We start from the raw sequence: 24,776 nt of genomic DNA, 5'->3' as shown, positions 1-24,776 counted from the left end.
ATGCTAGGTGAAATTAAGTGGAGAATTAAATATATGCCTGTTTCCATGCTAAATAGCTTTGTGTCCCCCTCTCTCTATGTGACTGTCTGTGTACATTAAAAGCATGGCTTATATGTAAGTCTAGTCCTGGCCAGTAGTGGAATACAGCCCCCAGCAGCTTTCTACTAAGTAATGTTGCCCTTGGCCTGAAAAAGGGCACCTGATTTAACATAACTTAATTTATATTGTATCCCATAGTTTCCTTTCAGTTTAATGTTGCATAGCCCATTAACTTCAAAGAAGCAGGGAGGAATTACAGGAAACAGCAGCAATATGGTGGTCAGGGGGATAGCAGGAGAAAAACCCAAAGGGAAAGAGTTGTATCACCAAAGGTCAGCTGGCCAGTACTACATCCGCAGGTGGGAATAGATGAGGGCAGGTGGGTATTATAAGGCTTTCTGGGGCTACCAGTGGCAGGTGAAAAATAAGACTGCATAGAAACGTCACACAGAGGGAACGTTGTGATAAAAAGAGCTCCTAGCAGGCAAGCATGAAGGGCTCACCAGGTATCACTGCTTAAAAGAACTACTACACTGCTGTTTTGAAGGCACTTTGTCCTCAGCAGAAGAGGGACACCTCTCCAATGGTAAGAGCCATGAACTGTTACTTAAGGCACAAATGAGCAGGCTGAATTATCTAAATGTAGAAGGAATGCTGTGATCACCAATAGTCAGCATGGATTTCTGAAAAATAAGTCATGTCAGACTAACCTGATCTCGTTTTTTGACAGAATTACAAGCCTGGTAGATGAAGGGAACGCAGTGGATGTAGCCTACCTTGATTTCAGCAAGGCATGTGACAAGGTGCCTCATGATATTCTTGTAAAGAAGCTGGTAAAATGTGGTCTTGACTATGCTACCACTCAGTGGATTTGTAACTGGCTGACTGACCGAACCCAAAGGGTGCTCATCAATGGTTCCTCTTCATCCTGGAGAAGAGTGACTAGTGGGGTGCCACAGGGTTCTGTCTTGGGCCCGGTCTTATTCAACATCTTTATCAACGACTTGGATGATGGACTCAAGGGCATCCTGATCAAATTTGCAGATGACACCAAACTGGGAGGGGTGGCTAACACCCCAGAGGACAAGATCACACTTCAAAACGACCTTGACAGATTAGAGAACTGGGCCAAAACCAACAAGATGAATTTTAACAGGGAGAAATGTAAAGTATTGCACTTGGGCAAAAAAAATGAGAGGCACAAATACAAGATGGGTGACACCTGGCTTGAGAGCAGTACATGTGAAAAGGATCTAGGAGTCTTGGTTGACCACAAACTTGACATGAGTCAACAGTGTGACGCGGCAGCTAAAAAAGCCAATGCAATTCTGGGCTGCATCAATAGGAGTATAGCATCTAGATCAAGGGAAGTAATAGTGCCACTGTATTCTGCTCTGGTCAGACCTCACCTGGAGTACTGTGTCCAGTTCTGGGCACCACAGTTCAAGAAGGACACTGACAAACTGGAACGTGTCCAGAGGAGGGCAACCAAAATGGTCAAAGGCCTGGAAACGATGCCTTATGAGGAACGGCTAAGGGAGCTGGGCATGTTTAGCCTGGAGAAGAGGAGGTTAAGGGGTGATATGATAGCCATGTTCAAATATATAAAAGGATGTCACATAGAGGAGGGAGAAAGGTTGTTTTCTGCTGCTCCAGAGAAGCGGACACGGAGCAATGGATCCAAACTACAAGAAAGAAGATTCCACCTAAACATTAGGAAGCACTTCCTGACAGTAAGAGCTGTTCGACAGTGGAATTTGCTGCCAAGGAGTGTGGTGGAGTCTCCTTCTTTGGAGGTCTTTAAGCAGAGGCTTGACAACCATATGTCAGGAGTGCTCTGATGGTGTTTCCTGCTTGGCAGGGGGTTGGACTCGATGGCCCTTGTGGTCTCTTCCAACTCTATGATTCTATGATTCTATGATTCTGTAGGGTTTATGGAGGACCTGGGCTTTCTGCTGCTGACCAGTCTTGAATGTTTCAGCCTTACCTATGAATTTGGGGAAAGGATGGAGTCATTCAAGCCATGGGCCTGCAAACACTCAGGTATTCTTGGGAGACTGACTAGTGCCGAATTGCTTTCTAACCATCAGGTGCTAAGAAATCCAAAAATAACAGCTGAGTTAATGCAGTGTCTAAACACAGCAAAATGTTGGTTTTACTCACTCCAGACTTTTAATAAAGTTAAAGCACTGCAAAAAATTCAGGAACTCTTACCCAGAATAACTAAACTAACCGATATGGCATTTGTTTAAGAATTGGTACCAGTTGTATCAAAGAACATAAGAAGTTGTTTTTAAAAATTCTAATAACCCTTGTAATTGGTGATATTACATTGTTTATCATGGAAATTTATAACATGCAAGACTTGCATTCCATTTCAACATATTCTTGTTATGATTTTATAATACTTTGTTCTTTACTTAATGGAAATTGATCTTTATCTATTTTAATATTGTTGTGCTTTTAAAATACTTTGCAAATGTTGTTTGCATAGACTGTATAATGCCTCTGTGAATTCATTGTCTTATTTTTAATAGCAGGTTTTCTTCCCAGGATAATTTTCTTAGTAAGTTTTAGGGCATTATTTTTATAGATAATAAAACATATTTATTTCCCATAAATTGAAAGGGACAGGTTCTGAAATAACAATCAGTGGTGTGTATTAAACAAAAAAGTGACCACCTAATTGCAGTAAGAGTATAGATATATGCAAAGGATAAATAAATGTAGGGTTCCCCCCTCCAACCCATCGCCCCCAGTAACACTTGTTTTAGACCTAAGTATTAAAGTATTATCAAATATTTATATATTGTATTAACTGAGTTTTAAGTGAATCTTTGGATTACTTTTTCAGGTAATTAATTGCTTGATGGATATTCATGATTTTCCATTAGCACAAGTACAGAGAGAACATGGCCCTTCTAAAATTAATTACTCCTAAAAATTCAATTGATTTTAATTGAAGGGACTTACAGTACAATCCTGTAAGACTTGGGCATAGGCCTTACGGAGTTCAGTAACACTTCCATTGACCTCTTGGTATGCAAATGCAACATGATGTTGTAGCTGACCAAAAAACAAAGGCATTCTGAATTTTTAAAGTCTCTAAGAAATCCTGCTCAGATATCACACCAGGTTTATGGCTCTGAAACTTTCACCTTCCATGGATTTCCATACATACACACATCAAAAGCAGGAGTTTCTTTAGGGAGGAATGAGAAAGACAAATATATGTCCATAAAAAGGTTCATAAGATCCCTGCTGGGTCAGGCCAAAGGTCCATATCTGGCCAAAGGTCCAACATCCTCTTTCACACATTGCCCAACAAGATAACCCTAGAAGTTTGCAAGCAGGGCACCTAGATGTTCTAGTTAGCTTAAGAGCTAATAGTCCATAGACCCATCCACCATGAATTTGCCTAATCACTGTCAAAGGCTAAATAAGCGGTCATTGCCCCTTTTGTGGAAGTAATTTCCATCCATGAATCTTGGATTAAACATTTATTCTGTCCTTTCTGATTAAGATTTATTGTTTAACAGCTTGCAAGCCTTCAGCATCACTGGCTGCTCTGCATCAACTGCCAATCAATTTCATGTTCTGACCTCAGACATCTATATCACATCAAATAACTCATACACCTAAACACATGTCTGTCATATATTTCACACATGTATTTTTCAACTATACTAGTGTATCTCCAATAAATGCTTTGGGATTTATTTTGCATTATATGTTTCAGCTCATCGCCATACTTCCAACGCCAAGCTGTCTACAAATTTGTTACACTGTTAGAGAAGCTACAGAGGTGGGCAGTACTTTGAGCATTTAAATAAATGATTGCTGATTTTCTTGCTATGCAAGCTTTTCCAAAGTATCAACATGGAGGCCTTATTTATTTGTTATGATACTCACAGCATGGGAGCTGCTCCAGTCATGGTTTCCTACATGAAAAACCCCCATGTGGTTAGACCTGCTTACTTCCTATGCAGGCCCCACCACTTTTTGTGCTGATGTGACAGTGCTGTAGGAAGTAACTGTGTCACTGTGTGGTGCAATGAACCACTGGAAAAAAGAAATCCTGTCTCAGTTTCTACCAATAGCTTTTTCTCAGCATCCTGAGACATGAGAAGGAGAGAAAGTTTCCAGGGACAAGTTTTTAGGGATAATTCAAAGTGCTTATTTCAACCTTTAAAACCCTATAATGCTCAGGTCTGCAATACCTCAAGGACAGATTTTTGTCCATCTGGACCAGCCTGGACCCTGTAGTCCTCATCAGAGGTACTTCCCCTTCTATCCAGATTGAAATGCGGAGGGTGGCTACACATTTTCAATGGTTCCCCCACCATCCAATCTGTGGAATGGTCTTTCCATGCCTAGCACCATGCTTATCAGTCTTTCAGCACCAAGCTAAGGCTGATTTGCTTAATCAGGTCTTTGGTAATTAAGTTGCCTCATACGGTAGTGATTGACTTCTAGTGGAGTGGGTAGGACTTGTCCTTATCAATAGGTTACTAGAGGAGAGTTCTGTGTATTTTTTATGGTTCATTTTGTTACATACTATATATTTTTCTGGTTTTAAATTGCTTTTATTTGTTTGCATTTTAACTTAACAAACGGCTTTGAGAATTTCTCCTTGTATAAAGTCACTGACAAATGTAATAAATAATAATCTTCTTGGCAGTTTGTTAAGTGTTTCCTTGTGTTTTCTGGGTGCTTATTAACTAATAACACCGGAGTGCTATGGAACTGGGATATGCTGCTGTAATTCTGACACCCATAAAGTTAGGGCTGAGGCAGCCCTGAAATCATCATATTAAAAGCACTTCTTTTTTACCTAGAAAACAGGTGCCCTAATATGGTTGTGGGCGACTGCACATCATACCCAGACAAGGAACTCTGAAAATTGTGGAAAACATGGCAAAGTGCACTAGACTACTTTTCTTTGCGAATAGGCAACCATCAGTTTTGAATGCCTTGGAGCTATTCCTTGGTGATTTTTCTTGCCTTGAGTATTTTTGCCTTACACATTTAATGCCTTGCATGTGTGTGTTCTCAAATGTAAACATTTTTGCTATTATTGCACACTGCTCTGTATATTTTCCAAACAGAATAGCAGTATAGAAGTTTTATAAATAAAATAAATATGGTTTGTGTGTTTATTAAGAAAGTCCAAACTAGGCACTCTTTTATTCATGGTAAACACTTTGTATAGCATTTCTAGAGCTGAGACAAAACCACCTTTTTAATTTCATTTTTGTTTTCGTTAATGTTGCAGTAATATGTTACAAAAATTTGCCCGTTTCCCATCCAAGTCTTTGACACTAGAAGGAAGTATGTGAAAAGCTGGCTTGGAGATTCCAGGGAACTGCGCAGTCTCTGAGCTAATTCGCTAGGAGCTTCCCTGAGCTGTGCCCTGTGGGATAGCTCACGGCTACAGAGTTTCCTGGAGCAAAAACTATTTTGTAAAAAACAGCCTTTGGGCACCTTTGCACAAGTCTGTGCTCTGATTAGGGCCCAGGAAATGAACAAAGAAACACATGTGCTATTCTTAACTGTTCAACACAAGACTATCCTTTTCTGAGCACGGGAAGCTCAGGGTGAAAATCTAAACTCCTGAAGATTTGGCTCAGCTTTGGCTTTAAAAAATGCAGAGTGCTTCACACCTTTGTATTGACAATCCTAACAATTCAAAGGTAGATCCATACTGTCACTCCCAGAATGCCAGGGGTGTTGGTGACATTCTGGGTTCTTGCTTGTGCTGAATACATGGCAGGTGAGAACTGAACTGGGGATTTCTCGGTTCACAGTTCAGTTTCATAGCAACCACACATCAATACAACACCATATGTGCATTAGTTTCTCCCCTATAAAACATCCGCTATGCTACAGGGAGATCTCACCTGTATGTATCCTCAAGTGAACTTTTAAGTGGTGCGATGTCCTGAAAGTTTTCCCACAGTAAGGGCAGTCTTTCATAGCAGACCCAAGGCTCCTGTCTCTCAGCAAAGCTGGTTGCTGGACTCCGGCAGATCTCCCAGCTTCATCACCGATATCTGAAATATAGAGAGTGTTCTCACATCATTTCAGCACATGTCAAGGAGTTGTTCTCACTCAAACTGCTAACACAACACAAAGCTAAACATGTCAATACTACACCTGTCTGTTTCATTCTTTAAATCTGACAGAATGCTGACAATTCATGTATTTTCTTGTTATTCTCTTAAATTATTTCATCTTCCCCATCGTCGTTTTAAGCAGCATATGGTACCTTTATACTGAACTGAATTAGACAAGAAAAGAAACAGCTGTGTCAGCAGCTGGTTTGATTTCTTCTTTTGCTTCATTCCTATTAAGTACTTTCTCATCCTAAAAAAAAGTTTTGTTTTTTAAAGATTCCTTTTTTTGCTGCATTGAATTTAGTTCATTGTTAATCAATATGCAAAGATATACAGAACAAAATAGAAGTCCCTGTTGAAAGTTTTCAGTGCTGAGAAGACTATTATAATTATTACTACTACTAATGATAATAGATAGAATGTCAAGGAGATGGAGGAATTCTACGTTCATAATTCATTAAAAAGGATTGTGTTGTTTTTTTAAAAAGAGAGAGAGTGAGTAAGCACAAGCGTAAAATCTCTCACGGTAAAATCAAGGAGACTTAAAGGTACTCAAGAAATAATTGCACCCAATGTTTGTTCTAATTGTTTGAAATTACACTTGCGGCTGCCCACAGACCATAGCAAGCTATAGCTCTCTATGAGAATGCTGTCACTATTATATCGCACAGGTGGGGGCAGATGATTCCTGGGTTGCGAATGTGAGAATTTTGTCCAGTCCAAAGCAGTTGATTTCCCAATATTTTATTTATGTATTGCATTTATATGCCACCTTTTTCTCCAAGGAGCTAAAGGTGCTGTACATGGCTCCACCCATCTCATTTAATCCCCCAAACAACCCTGTGAAGTAGGTTAGGCTGAGAGGCAGTGACTGGCCCAAGGCCATTCAATGAGCTTTATGGCCGAGTAGGGGTTTGAACCCAGATCTCCCAGGTCCTGGTCCGACATGAACATAAGACTTCAGAAAATTAAATGATCAAGGCCTGAGACTTGCTGAAGCTGAAAGGAGCATGAAAAGGAAACCAAAAGCAGGTAATACCGTAGACTATTGAATACAGCTCAGTGGCCAAGCCACTTGCATGCAGAAGTCCTTGGCTGAACCACCATGATCTCCATGGTGGTTGGTAAAGATTCTGGCCTCAAAACTTGGAAGCTGGCTGGCAGTCAGTGTAGGCCAGTGGTGGCTAGTCTTCTGGTCCCCCAGATGTTGCTGGACTACAACTCCCATCATTCCTGACCATTGGCTGAGCTAAGGGCATTGGCTGAGCTAATGGCATCCAACAATGTAAGGACAACCACAGGTTACTCATCCATAGAGTAGACAGTACGGAGCTGGTTGGATCAATGATCCAGCTCACCTTCTATGACGGGAGCTGTCTTCATAATACCAGAGAATGTCCATGGTAATTTACCTGGACACTTAAGCCTGAATAAAAACCTCACTGTGGCAATGGGAAGATACCAAATGGATTTTCCCTAGGCCTCCAGAGATAGATACCCCACACAGAGTTGGGGGCACTTTCCCTCTAGTTCTTTTCACTGAATTTTCAGCTGTGTCTGAATTAATTCATCTCATTCTGAAAATGGGAAAGGAGAACGCTAAGAAGTGTCTTTTCTTCTGAAAGCCCTGGTGTGCTGGTGGTGATTTCTCACCTCTGTGTTCAGAAATAATCAAGAGGAATATGTGACAGTCCCTGAAGAAGAGAAGGGGGTGAGAGCAGCGTGCTTTGGCTGCAGGTGGGGTTTTTAAAATATTTTAGTTGTGGATATGCAAAGTTTTCTTTTGTGTTTGTTTTCAGCTAGGACTGTGAAGGCTTTCTGCTGCATCATTTTTCATTGGCAATGTTAGCAATAGGAAATTCATCAAATAGCCTAGAAAAGAATGGAGTGACCCTATTACCCAGGAAGAGGTGGGATGAGGGAGGTTGTTTTTTGCTTCTTCTTTTTTTGAGGTGGGTTGAAGAATAGAACAGTTAGACATTATGTGCCTTTTCACTCTTCTGGGTTTTGTTTTCTGAAAGGTTCCTTGTAGGCTTAACCAGTTTGTCCACAGGTCTGTTCCCGAATTCCAGGTTGAGTCAAAATAGATTATCTATGATTTAATCATAGGTGAGGAGGCCAACTTGCTTTGCATCCCTGAGACCTGGGTCAAGAGAGCTTGGAAGAGTTAGTCTCTCCCAGCTCTGCCTTTCTGGGTCCTCAGTACAGCACCAGGGGAAGAATGGTTGCTATAATTATTTGCATTCTTTTTGAAATCCTTATGAAAATTCATCAGCATTTTAGTGCGAATCTCTCCTACTATATACACATATCTGCAAAGCAACTTCCCCTCAAATAAAGCATTTGTGTGTGCTGTTTGCACTAATTTGTGCATTAATATGCGTACTTGACCCTAGTCCATGCATTTTTGCACAAATCACTTTGCTGGAGAACTGCATTGCAAAATTCAGAGAAGTGCACGTTTCGAAGGACAGCTGTATTGCATTTCACATATTGTATCAGAAAGTGTGAATTAGGTGGGCTCCCCATTAAATGTGAACTGAATCCCTAACTGGAGATGTATTTAGAGTGACACCAAACGACAGGAATGAGTCAAGGCATGAAGGGGGTGGGGGTGGGGAGTAGAACCTCTGCCTTGAACCAGAGAGAGAGAGAGAATTAGTAACAAGAAATACAGCAAAGGGATACTTATGTGGACTTAATGGATAGGTTTCTTAAATAACAAATGAAAATGAAAACAAATGCCTTTCCAGTTATGTCATGTGATTAAAACACCTACTGAAGGAATCACAGATAGTCATGAACTTTTGCTGAACAAGAATAAGTTTAGGTTTGTTTTTTAAGATAAAAGTGAACAAGTTAATAAAATAAATATATGGCTGATTAAGATTCTCTGAGTGTTCTGCTTGAAATGCTAGCCAGTTATAACACAAAGTATATGTTAGAAAGCTAGCAACAGACATTTTTAATTATTCACAGGATTTAAGAGTAACATAATGCAGAATCTATGTGGTCTTTCAAGCAGACATGGAGAGAGGCTATTTTATATTTCTCAATTCCTCAAGGACTTCTAATTGTCACAGTATTTACACAGTATTGCATATGGAATTCAAGAGAGAAAATTACACTGAGATGCAAAAATGGGATATAGGAAGCATATATGTGGTGCAAAATTTTGCCTGTGTGAAGGCAATTTTATATATATATTGACTGTGATAAACAGTGTGCAAAAAAGGCAGACACCCCATATCAACAGATAGCTAAAGCTAACAAGCCACTCATGATGAATTTACAGAATAAAAGTACTAGTTATGTTTTGGTAGATGTCATTCTTAATGACAGCTTGTTAGACATTTCTCTTTTATCTTTCTATCTAGGGTATGTGTGGCCCAATAAAAAAAAGAATAAATTTGTAAGATAAACAGCTCGCTTTGCAGATTTAAGAGACTAATTTTCACTTTACACAAAACTGATTCTCCCCCTCCCCTCTTCTTCTTCTTCTTTTGGTGAAGCTAGAAGGCTGTGGAGTTTAAAACTAATCCCTCCGAAAAAGCAAACTGAAAACAACAAGGCAGCGCAACATGTGGGTGGTCTGAAGAGTTGTCCTTTAGATTTAAGTAGACATACAGTAGATAGCTCCTCCAGTGGGGCCATACCTATAAGGACTTTTTTTCCCCACAGAGAGCACATTCATGAGGTTTTAAAGCTGTGTTGAGGGCTTTCTTTTGGCCTGTCTCTCTGTCTCTCTTTCACATAAATACACCCCCTTCTCTAAATTGCTGGAAGTTGCAGATACCTGAATGAATAGCTCTACATGGTCAATGAATACTACAGGTTTGAAACTTTTCATCATTCTCTTTCCACAGAACTCAGTACTTTCACTCCCAATATTCAATTTATTTATAATGTGCATCATTTATTGTTTATGACTACTTTTGTAATTATGTAAATCAATTTATGTTGTAAGCTGCTTTGAGCATGGCTCTATGTACAGAAAGGTGGCATACAAATCAGATGATAAAGATGTTGATGTTGATGATTTGTGTTGCAATTCTAAACACAGCTACAAGGAAGTAAGCCCCCATTGAACAAAGCGGGACATATTTCTGAATAAGCAGGTATAGGATTGCACTCTTATTTAAGTAATTCAGGCAGCAATTTTAAATACCCTTACTAACACAGTGCGAGCTATTCCAAGAAATATCCATGTGTTTGGATATCCCCATCCAAGCACAGGGGTGTTTAAAGCCTGTGTAAAATATGTTTAAAATATGAACAGGCAATAATACAAACAGAAACATACAAAGCAACTAGTATTAGATTAGCAACTGAGGTGTCTCAAGGCCTTTCCATTCCTTCTAGGCACTGGCAGAGGAAGAGGCGTGCGGGGGGAGTGCACTGCCCCTGGCAGCGCGATCCTGGTGGGGTGCAATCATGGCTGCCCCCCACCCACGCTGGGCACCATTCACCCCATGGGTGGCACACCACGCCCCTACGGGTGGAGCGCCAAGCCCCTGGGTTGCACGCCAGCCCGGCCCCGCCTGCTCTCCACCCCCCAGTGCCAGAGCATGAAGCTCCGCCACTGCTTCCAGGAGCTTCCTTGAATGCATCGAAAGAACTTACTGCAGCATCAGTGCAGGACAGGGATATGTGAAATGTTCGTTTGATCTTCTAAACATCAACTCTTTGAAATGTTAAATCATTATTTCCTGGTTTTGTCATATAGGGTAGACCGGCATGATCTGCAAGCAATGAAACTGAATAGAGACAATTGTCTTGGTAGCACCCCCCCCCCCCCAAATTATTATTATTTTGCAAGTCAATTCACCACACAGAACTGGTGAGCCGTATTTGGCTTGGTTGATCACAAGTTGGGCAGGCCTGATGTAATGGGCACTAGAGAAAAGACTATATTGATTAGTTTGTTAAACACTCCCTGCCCTCAAACAAGGTAAGGAATAAAGGGGAAGAGCCCCACAGTCAAAATGTAAATCAAGCACACAAAAGCAAACAAATGAAATTCTTCAGTGATCTTGCAACTATAGTCATAACACAGGAAGCAAATAGAATTGAGCAGATGTCCCAAGATTAGACTGTACTATACTTGAACTGAATTCATAATTATACTAAATTGGGCCCCTAATGTGGTATTGTGTGGGGATGTCCCTGCATTGAGGTAGAAGACTCTCATTATGCTTCTTCGGCATTTCCCACAGCTCAAGATATTTTGGTTGTTCCCTCATCACAAGACTCAGTGACAGATCTGGATTACAGGCAGCTGGGGCAATATAAGGAGCCAAGTAATATTTGTACAGTGGGCATTATAAGGAGCAGGCTGTAGGCTAGTAGGAGTACATTAAGCTCTATGGGAGTATGATTGCAACAGCTTAGGAATGTTCATGCACAAACATACACAGTAGAAAAACCATGTTTGTGGGTCAAAGACCTGTGGGATTTGAGATTTTGAGGACCCTCAAGGGATAATTGATAGAAGTTGGCATTGAGTGTGGAATATCCAAGTTCATTTCCTTCTACTATGTTTTTGAGATCAAAATTATAATGAAATGTGTTTCCAAAAGTCTTTTCCAGGTAGAAATGAAGAATTATATAGCCGTTTCAACTTTAGAAATATTGATTAGGCTCGTCTGCAAGCTGCAGGTAGTGATGAAAGAGGAAGTATGAGTGACTCATTCACTCTTTTCCTTCTTTTGACTTGCAAAGGATGAGCCACACATAAACCTTGTGGGCATAAAGAAAAAATTGCTTCACAGCAAATAATGGATTCGTAAGAAGTGAAGGTTCTTCCTCATTAGCCACTTTCAGTAACATGCGAAAGAGATAAAGTTATTATGAAATGTCAGATCTTGAAAAATCTAAGGAGTCATAATTTTGTTATTTTCACTATTATATTTGGTGGTACATAAACATTATTCACAAAATTATGAAAGATATAAGTTCTAAGGGATAGACACTGGGTGAGATCCAACACAGTTTTGTGCAAGATGCTTGAATCCTGACATTGCTGCATAAGCAGGAATGCATGAACGGTCAGCAGTTGTGCTAGGGATTGTGCAACATCTTTTGCAAACACAAGATACTTGTTGGATTCAGGAATCCTGCTACACTAAGAATGGGACTCCTGCCACAACTGGATATTGAAAACTATCAGTTTAATAATAATAATAATTTATTTATACCCCGCCCATCTGGCCGGGTTTCCCCAGCCACTCTGGGGAAGATTAAAAGACATGAAAACATCAGTCATTAAAAACTTCCCTAAACAGGGCTGCCTTCAGATGTCTTCTAAATGTCAGATAGTTGTTTATTTCTTTGACATCTGATGGGAGGGTGTTCCACAGGGTGGGCGCTACTACCAAGAAGAGTACTACTGAGAATGCCTTGTTCCCTGTAACCTCACTTTTTGCAAAGAGGGAACCGCCAGAAGGCCCTCGGCACTGGACCTCAGTGTCTGGGCTGAACAATGGGGGTGGAGACGCTCCTTTAGGTATACTGGGCCGAGGATGTTTAGGGTTTTAAAGGTCAGCACCAACACTTTGAATTGTGCTCGGAAACGTACTGGAAGCCAATGTAGGTCTTTCAGGACCAGTGTGGAAAGTACAAATTAGATTACGTACAAATTAGTAGTTTATAATGCAGTGAGGTCATTCTGCCCACCCCCTATGTATTTTAAGTAGTGTTTTTTATGTTGTTGTAAACACCACAGAAGGAGCAGAATGTCTTCACCTGATGTGAATTGCCTGGGCCTACAACCCCCCAAAACCCTTACTCAATGAAGCTGTCATCTGGGCATGCACAATGGATGTCTCAAACGTGCACACCTTACATTTTCAGATTGTATGGAAGCTGGTTTTAGGGGAAACGCATCATGCAGCAGTATTTCTCAAAAAACTACAATCTATCTATGGATTGTGGCTAACCTCATGTGTACATGGCTTCAAACACCAGTGTTGGGAGCGCACTGGAGCAAGAGTGAATGAGAACGTGTACACAGCCTTAGTTATAATGATAATACACAACCTTGAAAAATCATATAACACTGGTTGGATGTATTGAACAGCAAAAAAAAATGTGCTTTTAGCTGCTGTTTGAAATCGAAAAATGTTTCATCGCCTCCATTTTTTTAAGTCAGAGTTACTCATAACTAATGCTTTTGGTACTTAACAAGCGACCTTATATTAAATATTCTGAAAAAGACACAAGCATTTTGGGCCTTTTAACAACTTGCTGCCTTTGTTATTTTATCAAAGGATTTAGGGTGCTTTTTTAAAGTGACCATGTATGGTCATGCTACACTGTTAAGCATTAATATGGATCGGCAAAGAATTTGTTGAAACAAAGAGCTATTTTAGAGTCGATTTGGAACAGAGCCCTGCCAATGAGGAGAAAATAGCTCTGTCCTGTTTGTGTAATTAGAAATGAAGATTATACGAAAATGCTCTTTTGGTAAGTGAAAAATATAGACTTCATATTTTCCTGTTAGTCACTTGAATGGCACAGGCAAACAAAAGATCCAGACTGCATTGCTTTTCAGAGAAGTGCATTCTGAGTGAGTGTGTCAGATATACTAGCTTTGAAAACACATCAGATTTAAGGAAGGGGATGCATGGGACTTTCTATATAGAAAAAAACTACTCATGGAAGCCCAGAGCAGCAGCAGCAACATAGAAGCCTCAAATAATCATAGTCGATACTCTCGGGCTGCAAGTGAGCTAAGAGTTTTCTCATGCATGAGGAAAAGGAAGTTGGAAACATTCTAAACAATTTATCAGTAACTGGGAAAGCAAGACTTGCTGAATGAAGGATGCAGTTATATATTTACTGGTATAGCAAATACTCAACGAGGCAGGGTTTTTCATACTCCATGCCTCCTAATTCACTGCACTGCTGGCCTTTATGCATAAAGGTCCTACTCTAATGCAACAAGCCTTGCAAATATATTTCCAAGCTGATGCCAACCTTATGTACCAGGTAGAAATCAGCATGAAAAAGTCTCCTATCTACACACAGACACCAATACATTTTTGTTTAATGAAAGCAGTTTAAAGCAACAGTACTGTAACTCAGCAGAGTCCTATTCAAAAGGTCTCATCCACAAACTAGTGTGTGCATGGGGAAGTGGGACCACATCTCATGGCTCTGCCCCGATGCCAAGCCCTTTGTTATTGGGAGCTTCTGTGTACACCCACAGGCTTCCACATGATCTGGAATAGTGTGGAAACGATATACACACAACTATTGGGAATAGCACACTAAATCATCCACCCACACACACAAATGTGTGGCGGAAAGCAGCTGAAAAGGCCTAAAAAGTCTTTTTCATTATTCTCTTGGGTAATTTGCGAGATCTGAAGCACTTCTTTGCAAATTTCAGGTGCTGTACTATGTCTTAGTCCAAGCATAGGCAAACTCAGCCCTCCAGATGTTTTGGGACTACAACTCCCATTATCCCTGGCCACTGGTCCTGTTAGCTAGGGATGATGGTAGTTGTAGTCCCAAAACATTTGGAGGGCCAAGTTTGCCTATGCCTGTCTTAGTCAGAAGACTGAGAATTGGAAAGTACGGTAACCTGAATGGCCCAGAATAGTATCGATTGTATGAGATTTGCAAGAGATATCCTCTTGTGTTGAACAAACTCCAGGAGTGGGATGGCTAAAAAGACCTGATGCATCAATTTGATGTGTTAGTAAGGTAGCTTAAACAGTACCAACAGCTACTTGCTGCTTCTACAGCAACATTTTGGGCTTGGATCTTCTAGTCAGATCCTATGAGCCACTGTGCAACTGACAGAATTGAGGTTAAGGGAGTAAAAGTGGACAACATGTATTATAAATTGTAATCTGTTGGCTTGTTTCATGGTCAAGTTGCCAAGCAGTTTCAGGTGACTTTTCAAAATTTAGTCTCCCAAAAGTCTGGAATACACAATTGACCCTTAACGTAACTTGCCTTTGCTCCTTTGACTGAACTGTAAACACTGGATTCTGCTGCATAGTGATCTGAAAGTATCACCAAATGAAAAGTGTAAGCTGGCTTCACTTGAAGTTGTGCTCCTTTTCATCATGGAAGGGTTTGTGCAGGATAGGGGGTGGGGAGGATGTAAAGGCAAATGATAACCCATGCCCCTCCCAATTTCTTTTAAGTATGTGAAAATCCAAACATTATTATAATTCAGAAACCAGATGCCACCCTTCCTCTCCCATTCTCCAATTCATTTTGCTTTAAGGTGTGCAACAAAGTGCAAAAAATCATTTGTAACTTTTTTATTCAAAAAAGAAAAACAAAGCTTTGGCTGTGTATACACCACACATTTAAAACACATTTCAGCTCCTAAAGAACACTGGGAACTGAGCTCTTTAAGTGGTAAAGAGCTACAATTCCCAGCACCTTCAAGAAGCTACAGTTCCCAGGATTAATATTTTTTGGGGGGAGGGGGTGTCTTGAAATGTGTGTAAATGCATGGTGTTGGCGCAATCATGGTCCCTTAAGGAACAAACCATGTTCTGAAAATTGTGCCTGCTGAAACGAAAATTATTGTTCCTAGCCCTGCTGAAATTGCTGTATTCTTTTTAAAGCAAACAAACAAAAGCCTCCTTAAACACCTTACAATACTATCCATTTAACAGTTTGGCAGAAGGAAAGTCCCTCATGAACACTGGCCTGTGTCTTTCTCTTTAACCAGCTGAGTGATCGGAGCTTTTAATATAGCTGTTCCAATTATTGTAAAAGTCATCTAGTACCTTATAACCACAAATATTGACAGTTTATTGCACAACACATCCATGACATTTGAAGGTCACATCATACATAATACATACTCTTTTATAAAAGTGTCTAGAACAAAGAGATACATGATCAGCAATTACATTGCACTAGTTTTTGGTAGTGGTTTAGTTTTATTTAAAGAATGAAATATATGCACTGTACAAAAAGCATGAAGTCTTATTAATTAACACAAGGCAACCAGTTTGTATAAATAATGTCAGTCAACAATACTTTGCTTAACAAGACATAAATGGAAGGAAGGAAAGTAAAAGAAAAACAAACTTGTCCTACCCTCTAACCACTCATTGATAGGCTTAACTCTACATGGTGGGAAAGAGCCTCAAGTAAGGTCTAATTGATCCCCCCCCCAATATATTTCAAGGAAACCAGAGTACTGGTCTTGAGACAAAGTGGGAGAAAGTACAGGCTATTACATGTCCGGGCCATTTCTGAGTACTTAAACAACTTGGGTCATAGACTCATGGCACAAATTTGCATAAAATTTGCATATGATACTGTATTTTTCCATGTATTAGACAAGGTTTTTTGACTCAAAAATCGTGTCAAAAAACTGGGATCGTCCAATACATGGATAGTGGCATGGGGGGGGGAGCGGCGCACCCGCCAGCCAGCCGGTTGGTGGGAGCGCAATTTCCCCCATGCCGCTGTGTGAAGGAAACAATCTAGGGAGTGTTTCCTGCCCACAGCTTTGTGGAGGGAGCAGCTCAACAACTTTGGGTCATCTCCCCTCATTTTCTTAAAATTGAGTCCCCAAAAATGGGGGAGTCTTATACATGGGGACATCTTATAGACAGAAAAATACGGTAATTTGCAGATTTGAAAATTGGGCTGACTTCAGAGGGAAACAGACTAACAAATTCTGACTCTTGCTTTCAGGACTTTCTCTGAACTATGAGGTGCCAATAGAGTTTTCTGGATTGTGCCCTGTGTCACACCTGCAATCTGTTGCAACAACTACTGCTGTTGTGTGCATGCGCACGCACACACACACACACACCTTTGTCCAAGAACTAATATGACTTCTCTCTCTTTCTGGGACTCACTGGCACTTCGCTTTGCAATTTACCAACTGCTCTGAAAGCAAAGTCTGTATAAAATTAATCTGAGAAAAAGAGGGAAGGGTATGGAGACCCTACACCTGACACAAAAGACCCCTGGGCCACCCTTACCTGTCTAGAGATGGTGAATCTGTCCATTTTGATTTCTCATCATTCTAATATTAAGTTCGGTTCTCCACATTTGCACATCAGTTAGGTTTGTTTTTTAAAGTTCTCGTGAAAATTCATCAGCACTTTCATACGAATTCCTCCTCCTACACTGATGATGATATGCAATTTTGCCTCGCACACACATTTTTGCAAAGCAGTTTCCCTCCAATATAATCCATTTGTATATGTTATTTTCACTTGGAAATGCACACTTTATGCATTTCCATACAGATTACTTGGGTGGAGAACTGCACTGCAAAATTCAGAGAAGCACAACTGTTAAATGATGGCTGTGTTCTGTTTCCTGTATTGTTTCTGAAAGTACAAATTAGGCAGGGTCTAAATCAACTGTCTCCTCTATTGCTACTCTGCCTCATGTTCCTAGAACGTGTCCTCACCCCACATTCCAAATTTCCATATAATTCACAAGACCCATGGCACTCAGAGCTGATTAAAACTTTGAAACCCTGACTTACGCATTCAGAGAAGTGGCTTTCAAATATTATGTCTCCTGCACTACCATGCAGAAGCACTTTTCAGCAGCCTTCAAATGGGGGCTGTAATATTTAAAAATCAGTGTCTACAAATTGACACTAGCATATTAAAAAGATGTCAGGGATTGACACAAGCAAATTCTGATGACACAAACAAATTCTGATGAAAGCACCATGTTTGGTTGTTTCTGCTTTCCTATCAGAGAATGATTCTAGCCACAAAAACTTGTTATATAATGATGATGATATCCATCACTTCATTATTATGCATTTCCAGAATATCCCAAAATAAAGAGCAGGTTAGAAATGCTGGAATCTTGTTCTTGAGTCCTAGTAAGACAGCTATGTTTCCTAATGTAAAAGCCTTGTAGATAATTCAAATATAGGGATCTTGGGATCCCTGGTGAATTTCTGAACTTTCTTTATGGAACTTTGGATGATGTTCAACTACATTTTACTGAAAGTAGATGCATTGAAATGAATGCCCCTAACTAAGTAATGTTTATTAATTTTAACGAGTGTACTCTCAGTAAAACATAGTTGAATGGTGCCCTTTGTTACCAATCAATAGGCAGAATGGATGCAGTTTTTTAAACGGAAGTTTTATGGAAGTCAAAGTTATTATTCAAGATATTGAGTCAGATAAAAAGGCATATGACCGTAATTAATTCTGACTCAATTTAGCTTTCTTGGAAAGTGTGACTGAATAGCTATCACCTTTCTGAGGATGTCCATTTATAATCACCGAACAGAGGATTTGGCTGCTGCTGCAACAGTGCTTTGGAATTTAAGTCTGGTTGTCAATAAACTCATGCAGCTTCCTGACAAGTGGCAAGTGAACTTCAAGCCTCCTAATTAACCCCCTATGCTCATTTATTCGGGAAGAAAAAATAAAATAAAGGGTTACAATTTTGTCTGCAGCAACCAAAGTTCTTCTGGAAAGAAACTTTCTAATTTCCATGAGAGTCAGCTTGGTATCTTGCCAGGCTCCCTTCTCCAAATTTCAGATTCACTTGGGATGGTTTTGATCAACAGGTTGAATGTGAAGAAGCAGCTTGATTATTGCCTAGATAAGGCTAGTCCTTCCCGTACTTCATCCAGATTGTTTATTTCATTTGGAGAAAATTCCAGTGGGGGGATCTCTCTCAGTGCAGAAGCTGTCCAAACGGATCATCTTTTGTACTCTGAAGTGTTATTTGAAAGCAGGTGTTTGGGTACCAGATGGCTTTAAAGCCCATACCACTAGGGTTATAGCAGCTTCTGCAGCTTATCTGTGACATATTCACATCACTGTCATTTGCAGAGTGGCTACCATGGAGCTTCATAAATACTACTTCTTATTTTTCACCCAGCATTGTTCTCTTGATGCCAAGGCTAGATCAGATACCAAATTTGGAAGAGTTGCCTTACAGAAGTCCCTCTTTAATTAAGTCCTTGATGTCCTACTACCGGGATGCATGTCTGCTGCTGATTAATCTCAAAAAAACAAAACAAAAGGGAGATTCACAAGGGAGAGGAATATGCCATTCACATCAAGTACCATAACAACATACAAGGATTCTGCGAACAAATAGCTGGTTCTAACCTTGGGCCCTATCCGCACTATACATTTAAAGCGGTGTCATGTCACTTTAAACAGTCATGCCTTCCCCTAAAGAATCCTGGTTACTGTAGCTTGTTGAGGGAGATGAAAGTTGTTAGGAGACCCCTATTTTCCTCACAGAGCTATAGTTCGCAGAGTGGCTTAGCAATCAATCCCTCTTTCCAGGGAACTCTGGGAATTGTAGCTATGTGAAGGAAATAGTTCATCCAACTATCCCCCAGACCCCAAAGTCTCATTTCTGGTTAATTACCATTTGGATTGAGCAATGTCACATACAGGATGCTCAGACTTGCAGAAGAACAATTACTTAAAATAAGACCTGATACACCTCCCACTTTAAGAAGCTACAGCGAATTTGTAAGTGCATACAAGATGATACAATATGAATAGTATTGATAGGAATAACACATCTTCATCAAGATATGATATGGCTGAGTCAAAATAGCTGCCACAAATTTTCCACTCTATTTGTAGTAGGTGAATTTAAAAGAAATTCTCCAATACTTGGGGGCGAGGAAGAAAATTCCCAGAAAATTGTCTTCTGGGGAAATTTCTCCTTGGCTATACTGTTAGCTTACAACAAAGAGTGAAAGAAACAATGGGCTAAAAGAGGAGGGCTGGAATCCATGTTTCTTACAACAATATTAACATGTATTAGATGGATCCACAACTGCACCCACAATTTGACCATATTCACAGATAGTAAAATTGGGGAGGATGCTGCTGAATATTCTCAGCAGTTATTCCGCATCTCAAAGGGAGCTTGGAAAAAAAGAAAATTATAAGAAAACCTAACTTTTTAGCTACATTTTGGCCTGGTTCTAATATGGGTGGCAGCTTTGATGCTTGACTTGATTCCACTCTCTTGGAGCATTTTCACTGGAATTAAATAGACTTAACAAGAGCTGGAGGAAGATCATTCATGAGAGGCTAAACAACATAATTTGACTAGAAATTTGAATTTTGCAAGAATTCAGCCGTCTCTGTTGGCAGGAACAAATGAATTAGATTCACACCGGAGTATTTTATTTTATTTTTATTTTTTTGCTAATTTGGGCACATAGGTATGAAGATGAGGAAATAAGAGGCCTCGATAGCATTGGGATTTATATCCCCCCACCCCAAGTAGATCTACACCATTTTATGAGCAACAAATGAAAACATAAAACATGCTATTTTCAAAGTATCACAAGGACTGCTTTGCAGATACAGTCAATTTCCTGCAGCAATTATAGGAGTGAATTTTAAATCTAATAATGTATGCTGATGTTTGTCAGTCAGCCTAATTGCATATACTTCTAGTGTATCCAGCCACTAAAACAGTAGCTTTTATCTCAGCCTGCGCACATGCACACACACACTCAGGCGCGCACACACCAGTATATATTTATTGACAGATACACACAGGTACAAAGGATTGGGTACTCCATCCATCTTGCTGGCTTAGCCAGGCACCTGGGTGTATAGCAGAGGGCATGTGTTTCTCTTTCTATGGAACCTTATTCTACATCCACCCTTGACAGAACTGGCAATCTGAAGGCAAAAGCCAACTCTGACTACCAAGGGAAACAAGCGGATGAGCAAGAAAGAAATTCAATTTACTGGTGAACCTACCTAGTTCACACTTTCTGGAACAATACAAGAAATTTGCACTCTCTGAATTTCACAAGCTAATTCTCCAGCCAAGTAAAGTGTACAAAAACACATGTACTAGGGTAAAATGTGCATAATGATGCATGTATTAGTAAAAAATAATATAGATAAATGCATTACATTTATGGAAATAGCTCTGCAAAAAATTTGTATATAAGGCAAATTCATTTTTAAAGAAATGTGAATTTTAGGGGGGAAATACACTAAAATCCTGATGAATTTTCATAATGTTTTCTTTTTAAAAAATATCTAAACTGATGTGGAAATGTGGAGAACCAAAATTAGGATTGGAAAAATGTGATATGGAGGGAAACTTGGCATTGATTCAAGTGTAAAGGAGCTCAAAGTGCAGTGCCAAACCTAGGATGTACTTTCTAGCTCCAGTTTTGATCCTACAGGCCTCCGGTATTATATAACAGCTGCTGACGTCTGGTACCGACGTCTGGTAGCCTATAGAACTGGTGCAGAAAAAACAGATCTTTTACTTAATATAGGACACTTTCCAGCTAAAGTTTGGGATGTTAAGTACCTAAGAACACAAGAATATCCTGCTTAATCAGGCCAATGGCTCATCTAGTCCAGCATGCTGCTCTCACAGTGGACAACTGGATGCCTGTAGATATCTCAGAAGTTAGATCCAAGCTCAGAAGAACGCTCCCAACTTGTGATTCCCAGAAATTGGCATTCAGGGGCATATTGCCATCCACAAAGTCTCATTGACTTTAATGGGAAAGTTGGGAAGATACTTAACATCCCTTCCACTGAAGGTAACTGGAATTAAGACTTATCATTTGAGTTTAATAGTATCCATAGTTAAATTATTCCTTCACTGACTCATAAACTCTGGATTCAAATTTTAACCAGCCCTGTTATGTATTGGGGTGTCCTAAATGACCCTAAAGTGGTACAATTTGTAAAACATTTTTCACTAATCTGTGTCATATCATACTTAATATATTATCCCCTTCTGCTTATTGTAGGATTGATTGACTGGTATACTTCCTTTCCTCCCAAAGGAGTCCAGGGCGGCAAACAACAGGAAATGGAATAATAAAAACAATTCTGGTGCAGATTGGGAAAGGTTTCTCTTTTGAAGTCCTGGAGGAAGAGGAAGGTCTTCAGAAACTGCTGAAAAGGCAACAGAGACGGTGCCTGTCTAATGTCTGTCAAGAGGTAGGAATTCCAAAGGGTTGGGGCCATCACACATGTATGATGTTGTTGTTCCAGTAGCAAACGTAAGGGTATACTAAGCTTTCAAGAAACACACTGGGTGGTTTTATTTATTTTTAACATTACAAGGTCAGGAAGGTCACACATTAAAGAGCAAACCAAAAGACCTGAGGTCCACAAGGACAGTCATCAAGGTCAGCTACAGGAGAGAGGAACTAAAACAAAGGTCAGGCAGGCCACGTCCAGGAAGGTTAGGAAGGCAACATATTCAGAAGGTAGCCAAAAGGAAAACCAGGATAGTAACACCTTTGGGGCAATGTGACAAAACACAGGAGGATAAGGAAGGTATTTCCAGGATTTGTTGTGAATATAAATAATGTATAAGTAATTTGAAAATGGCAATTTACCTGACAAGATTTATTTTGTAGCATTTACCTTTTGCAAGTTATTGTTTCCTCTCTATTATTCTACAAGCTTAATATTTCTAAACGCAATACTATTGTTGTATACAGTTTCTGTGCCTCCCTATGTTTCAGGGATAGCGTGGTGTAGAGTAATTTTGGTGTCCACCATGCTGATTAACACTGTGGCTGCCTCACACACCATATATGTTTGCTGTATTTATTGCATCTCTGCCCAACAGTTCAAAAATGGATTTTTATTTCATTCAGTCACACAAGAAAGTGATCATGGCTGTCAGAGCTGCTTCCAGATCCTAGCTCACAGAGGATCACGCTAGCCAGCGATCATTAAATAAAAGTCTTTATTGAGTTACAGTTTCCATTCTCAATCTGCTGCGTGCAACTCTACGTCTCATGGTTAGATCGGCGAAGCTCCGTCTGAGTCTCCGCCCCTTGTACACCAACTTAATATCCTAGCCCTGCTCCACCTTTTCCGCCTGACTGTTCTTCTCTGGGTCCCTCTGCCCCCCGGGGTCTCTTCCTTCCGGGATTCTTCTGACGCCGACCCCCCGGACCCTCCTGTCTCCTTGCGCCGGGCTTTAGGACCTGGCTCCCTTTCCGGGCTGCCTACTGCGCCACCTTCCTGTGCATTTGAACTTGGCGCACGCGCCAAACCTTCCACCTTCCGTCTGACCGTTTCTTCGCTCCCCGATGGAGGTGTGGCCACTCCTGACTCGTGCCCTCCCCCCTGTTGTGAGCTGCCAGCGCTTGATCCCTGGCGCCCTTCCTCTTCCCTGCTCTCTGGCGGTGACGCTGGTCCCGATTTCCAACTGCTCCCCTCTGAGTCCCCTCTGGCTCTATCTTCCTGGGGTGTCCCCCTAGGCTCCCCCCTTGCCCTGGCCACTGGTGCTCCTTTCTGTGAATCTTCTGATTCACTGGAAAGACTCGGAGATCTCGGGTCGTCGTCATCACTCATCTTTTCTTCTGCCTCCTCCCCCTCGCTCTCTGTTTCCTCCCTTGCCCTTGCCTCTGCTCCTGAACCCCTGACAATGGCTGAACTGTTATTTCTTCTTATAACGTTCAGCCAATGTTGTCTTGAGTGTTGAGTGTTGGGAGTAAGATCTCAGTGATAACAGTTCAAAACCCCATTCAGCCTTGAAGATCTCTGGGTGATGCTGAGCCAGCCACAGTCTCTTGGGCTAACCTGTCCCATAGGATTCTTCTGAGGATAAAATAGGCAGGGAGAGAACCATGTACAGCACCTTAAACTCCTTGGAAAAAAGGCGGGATCTGTCTGTCTATCTGTCTATCTGGAAAGGGAGTGAGGGCCATCTTCTCCTTTGCCTCATGCAGCAAAATGAACCAGTGTGGTGTAGGGTTAGGGTGTCAGACTAGGGCCTGGCAAAGCAGGTTTCAAATCCCCACCAAGCCATGAAGCTCACTGGGTTACCTTAGGCCAGCCACAGTCTCTCAGCCTATTCTAACCCACAGGGTAAAATGGTTGGGAAAGAAGGATGGGATGTAAATATATTGACAGCTAAATAAAACAAAGTAAGTGTTGTATACCCATTCTAAGAACCACATCATTTCTCTTAGCTGTGCAGGGGATCTCACGCGTGGATAGCTGTAGAATCATAACACGTGAATGTGTTTTACACAGGGACAGTCTCCATAGCAAGCAGACAATATAATCATATCCCAACAGTCTTGAAATCAGAACTGATGGCGTTCAAAATGACATTGTCATGGCCATTTGAGTTTCTAGCAACACAATGGGTACAAGCATGCACCTCCTTTTCACTTTTAATGAAAAACAATGGCCCTGTCTAAGGTGATGTGCTTTCAGCATTGAATTACACCATGCCACAAACCCCTCTTTGCCATGTGGTTGCTAATATGCATTTGCAGGACTGGGCTGACATTATGATAAACCACACTTCTTCTTTTTTAAATTCCCTTAAAGTCACTTCAAGAGAAAAATCGCATGTGTGTATGCACACACACACACACACACACGATTTCTATGAGCATTTTAGCAACAAACATTGGAATAACTGAACTGTGCATTCCCTTGATACAGCAACATATAGGGCTGGGTATAGGATTCAGTCTAACTGAATGGAACTAAGGTCCCATCTAGGGACAGCTAGAGAATCTTCCAATCCTAACGCCCTAGGATGCTTAGTGAATTCATACAATTATCATAATTAAAATTGAGCGACTTGAGTCCCAAATACCTAAAAGACAGCCTCCTTCCCTCCAGACATCCTTTGGTGTTAAGATCAGCAGAG

At 40.7% G+C, this 24,776-nt stretch overlaps 1 protein-coding gene across 3 annotated transcripts in view; it reads right to left on the bottom strand.

Moving 5' to 3' along the window:
• Positions 1-24,776, bottom strand: part of ZNF536 (zinc finger protein 536) — a 446,558-nt gene that overhangs the window by 168,453 nt on the left and 253,329 nt on the right. For all 3 annotated transcript variants that reach the window (XM_081015491.1, XM_081015490.1, XM_081015492.1), the window contains one exon: positions 5,940-6,092. In XM_081015491.1, the coding sequence (XP_080871617.1) occupies positions 5,940-6,092 (153 nt within the window). The remainder of the gene's footprint in view (positions 1-5,939; positions 6,093-24,776) is intronic.

Source organism: Podarcis pityusensis, assembly GCF_964106645.2.
Source record: "Podarcis pityusensis genome assembly, chromosome: 8".
In the NCBI taxonomy this organism is placed as follows: Eukaryota; Metazoa; Chordata; class Lepidosauria; order Squamata; family Lacertidae; genus Podarcis; species Podarcis pityusensis.
Note: the sequence above shows the minus strand (reverse complement) of the source record. Positions and strands in the feature narration are given on the sequence as shown.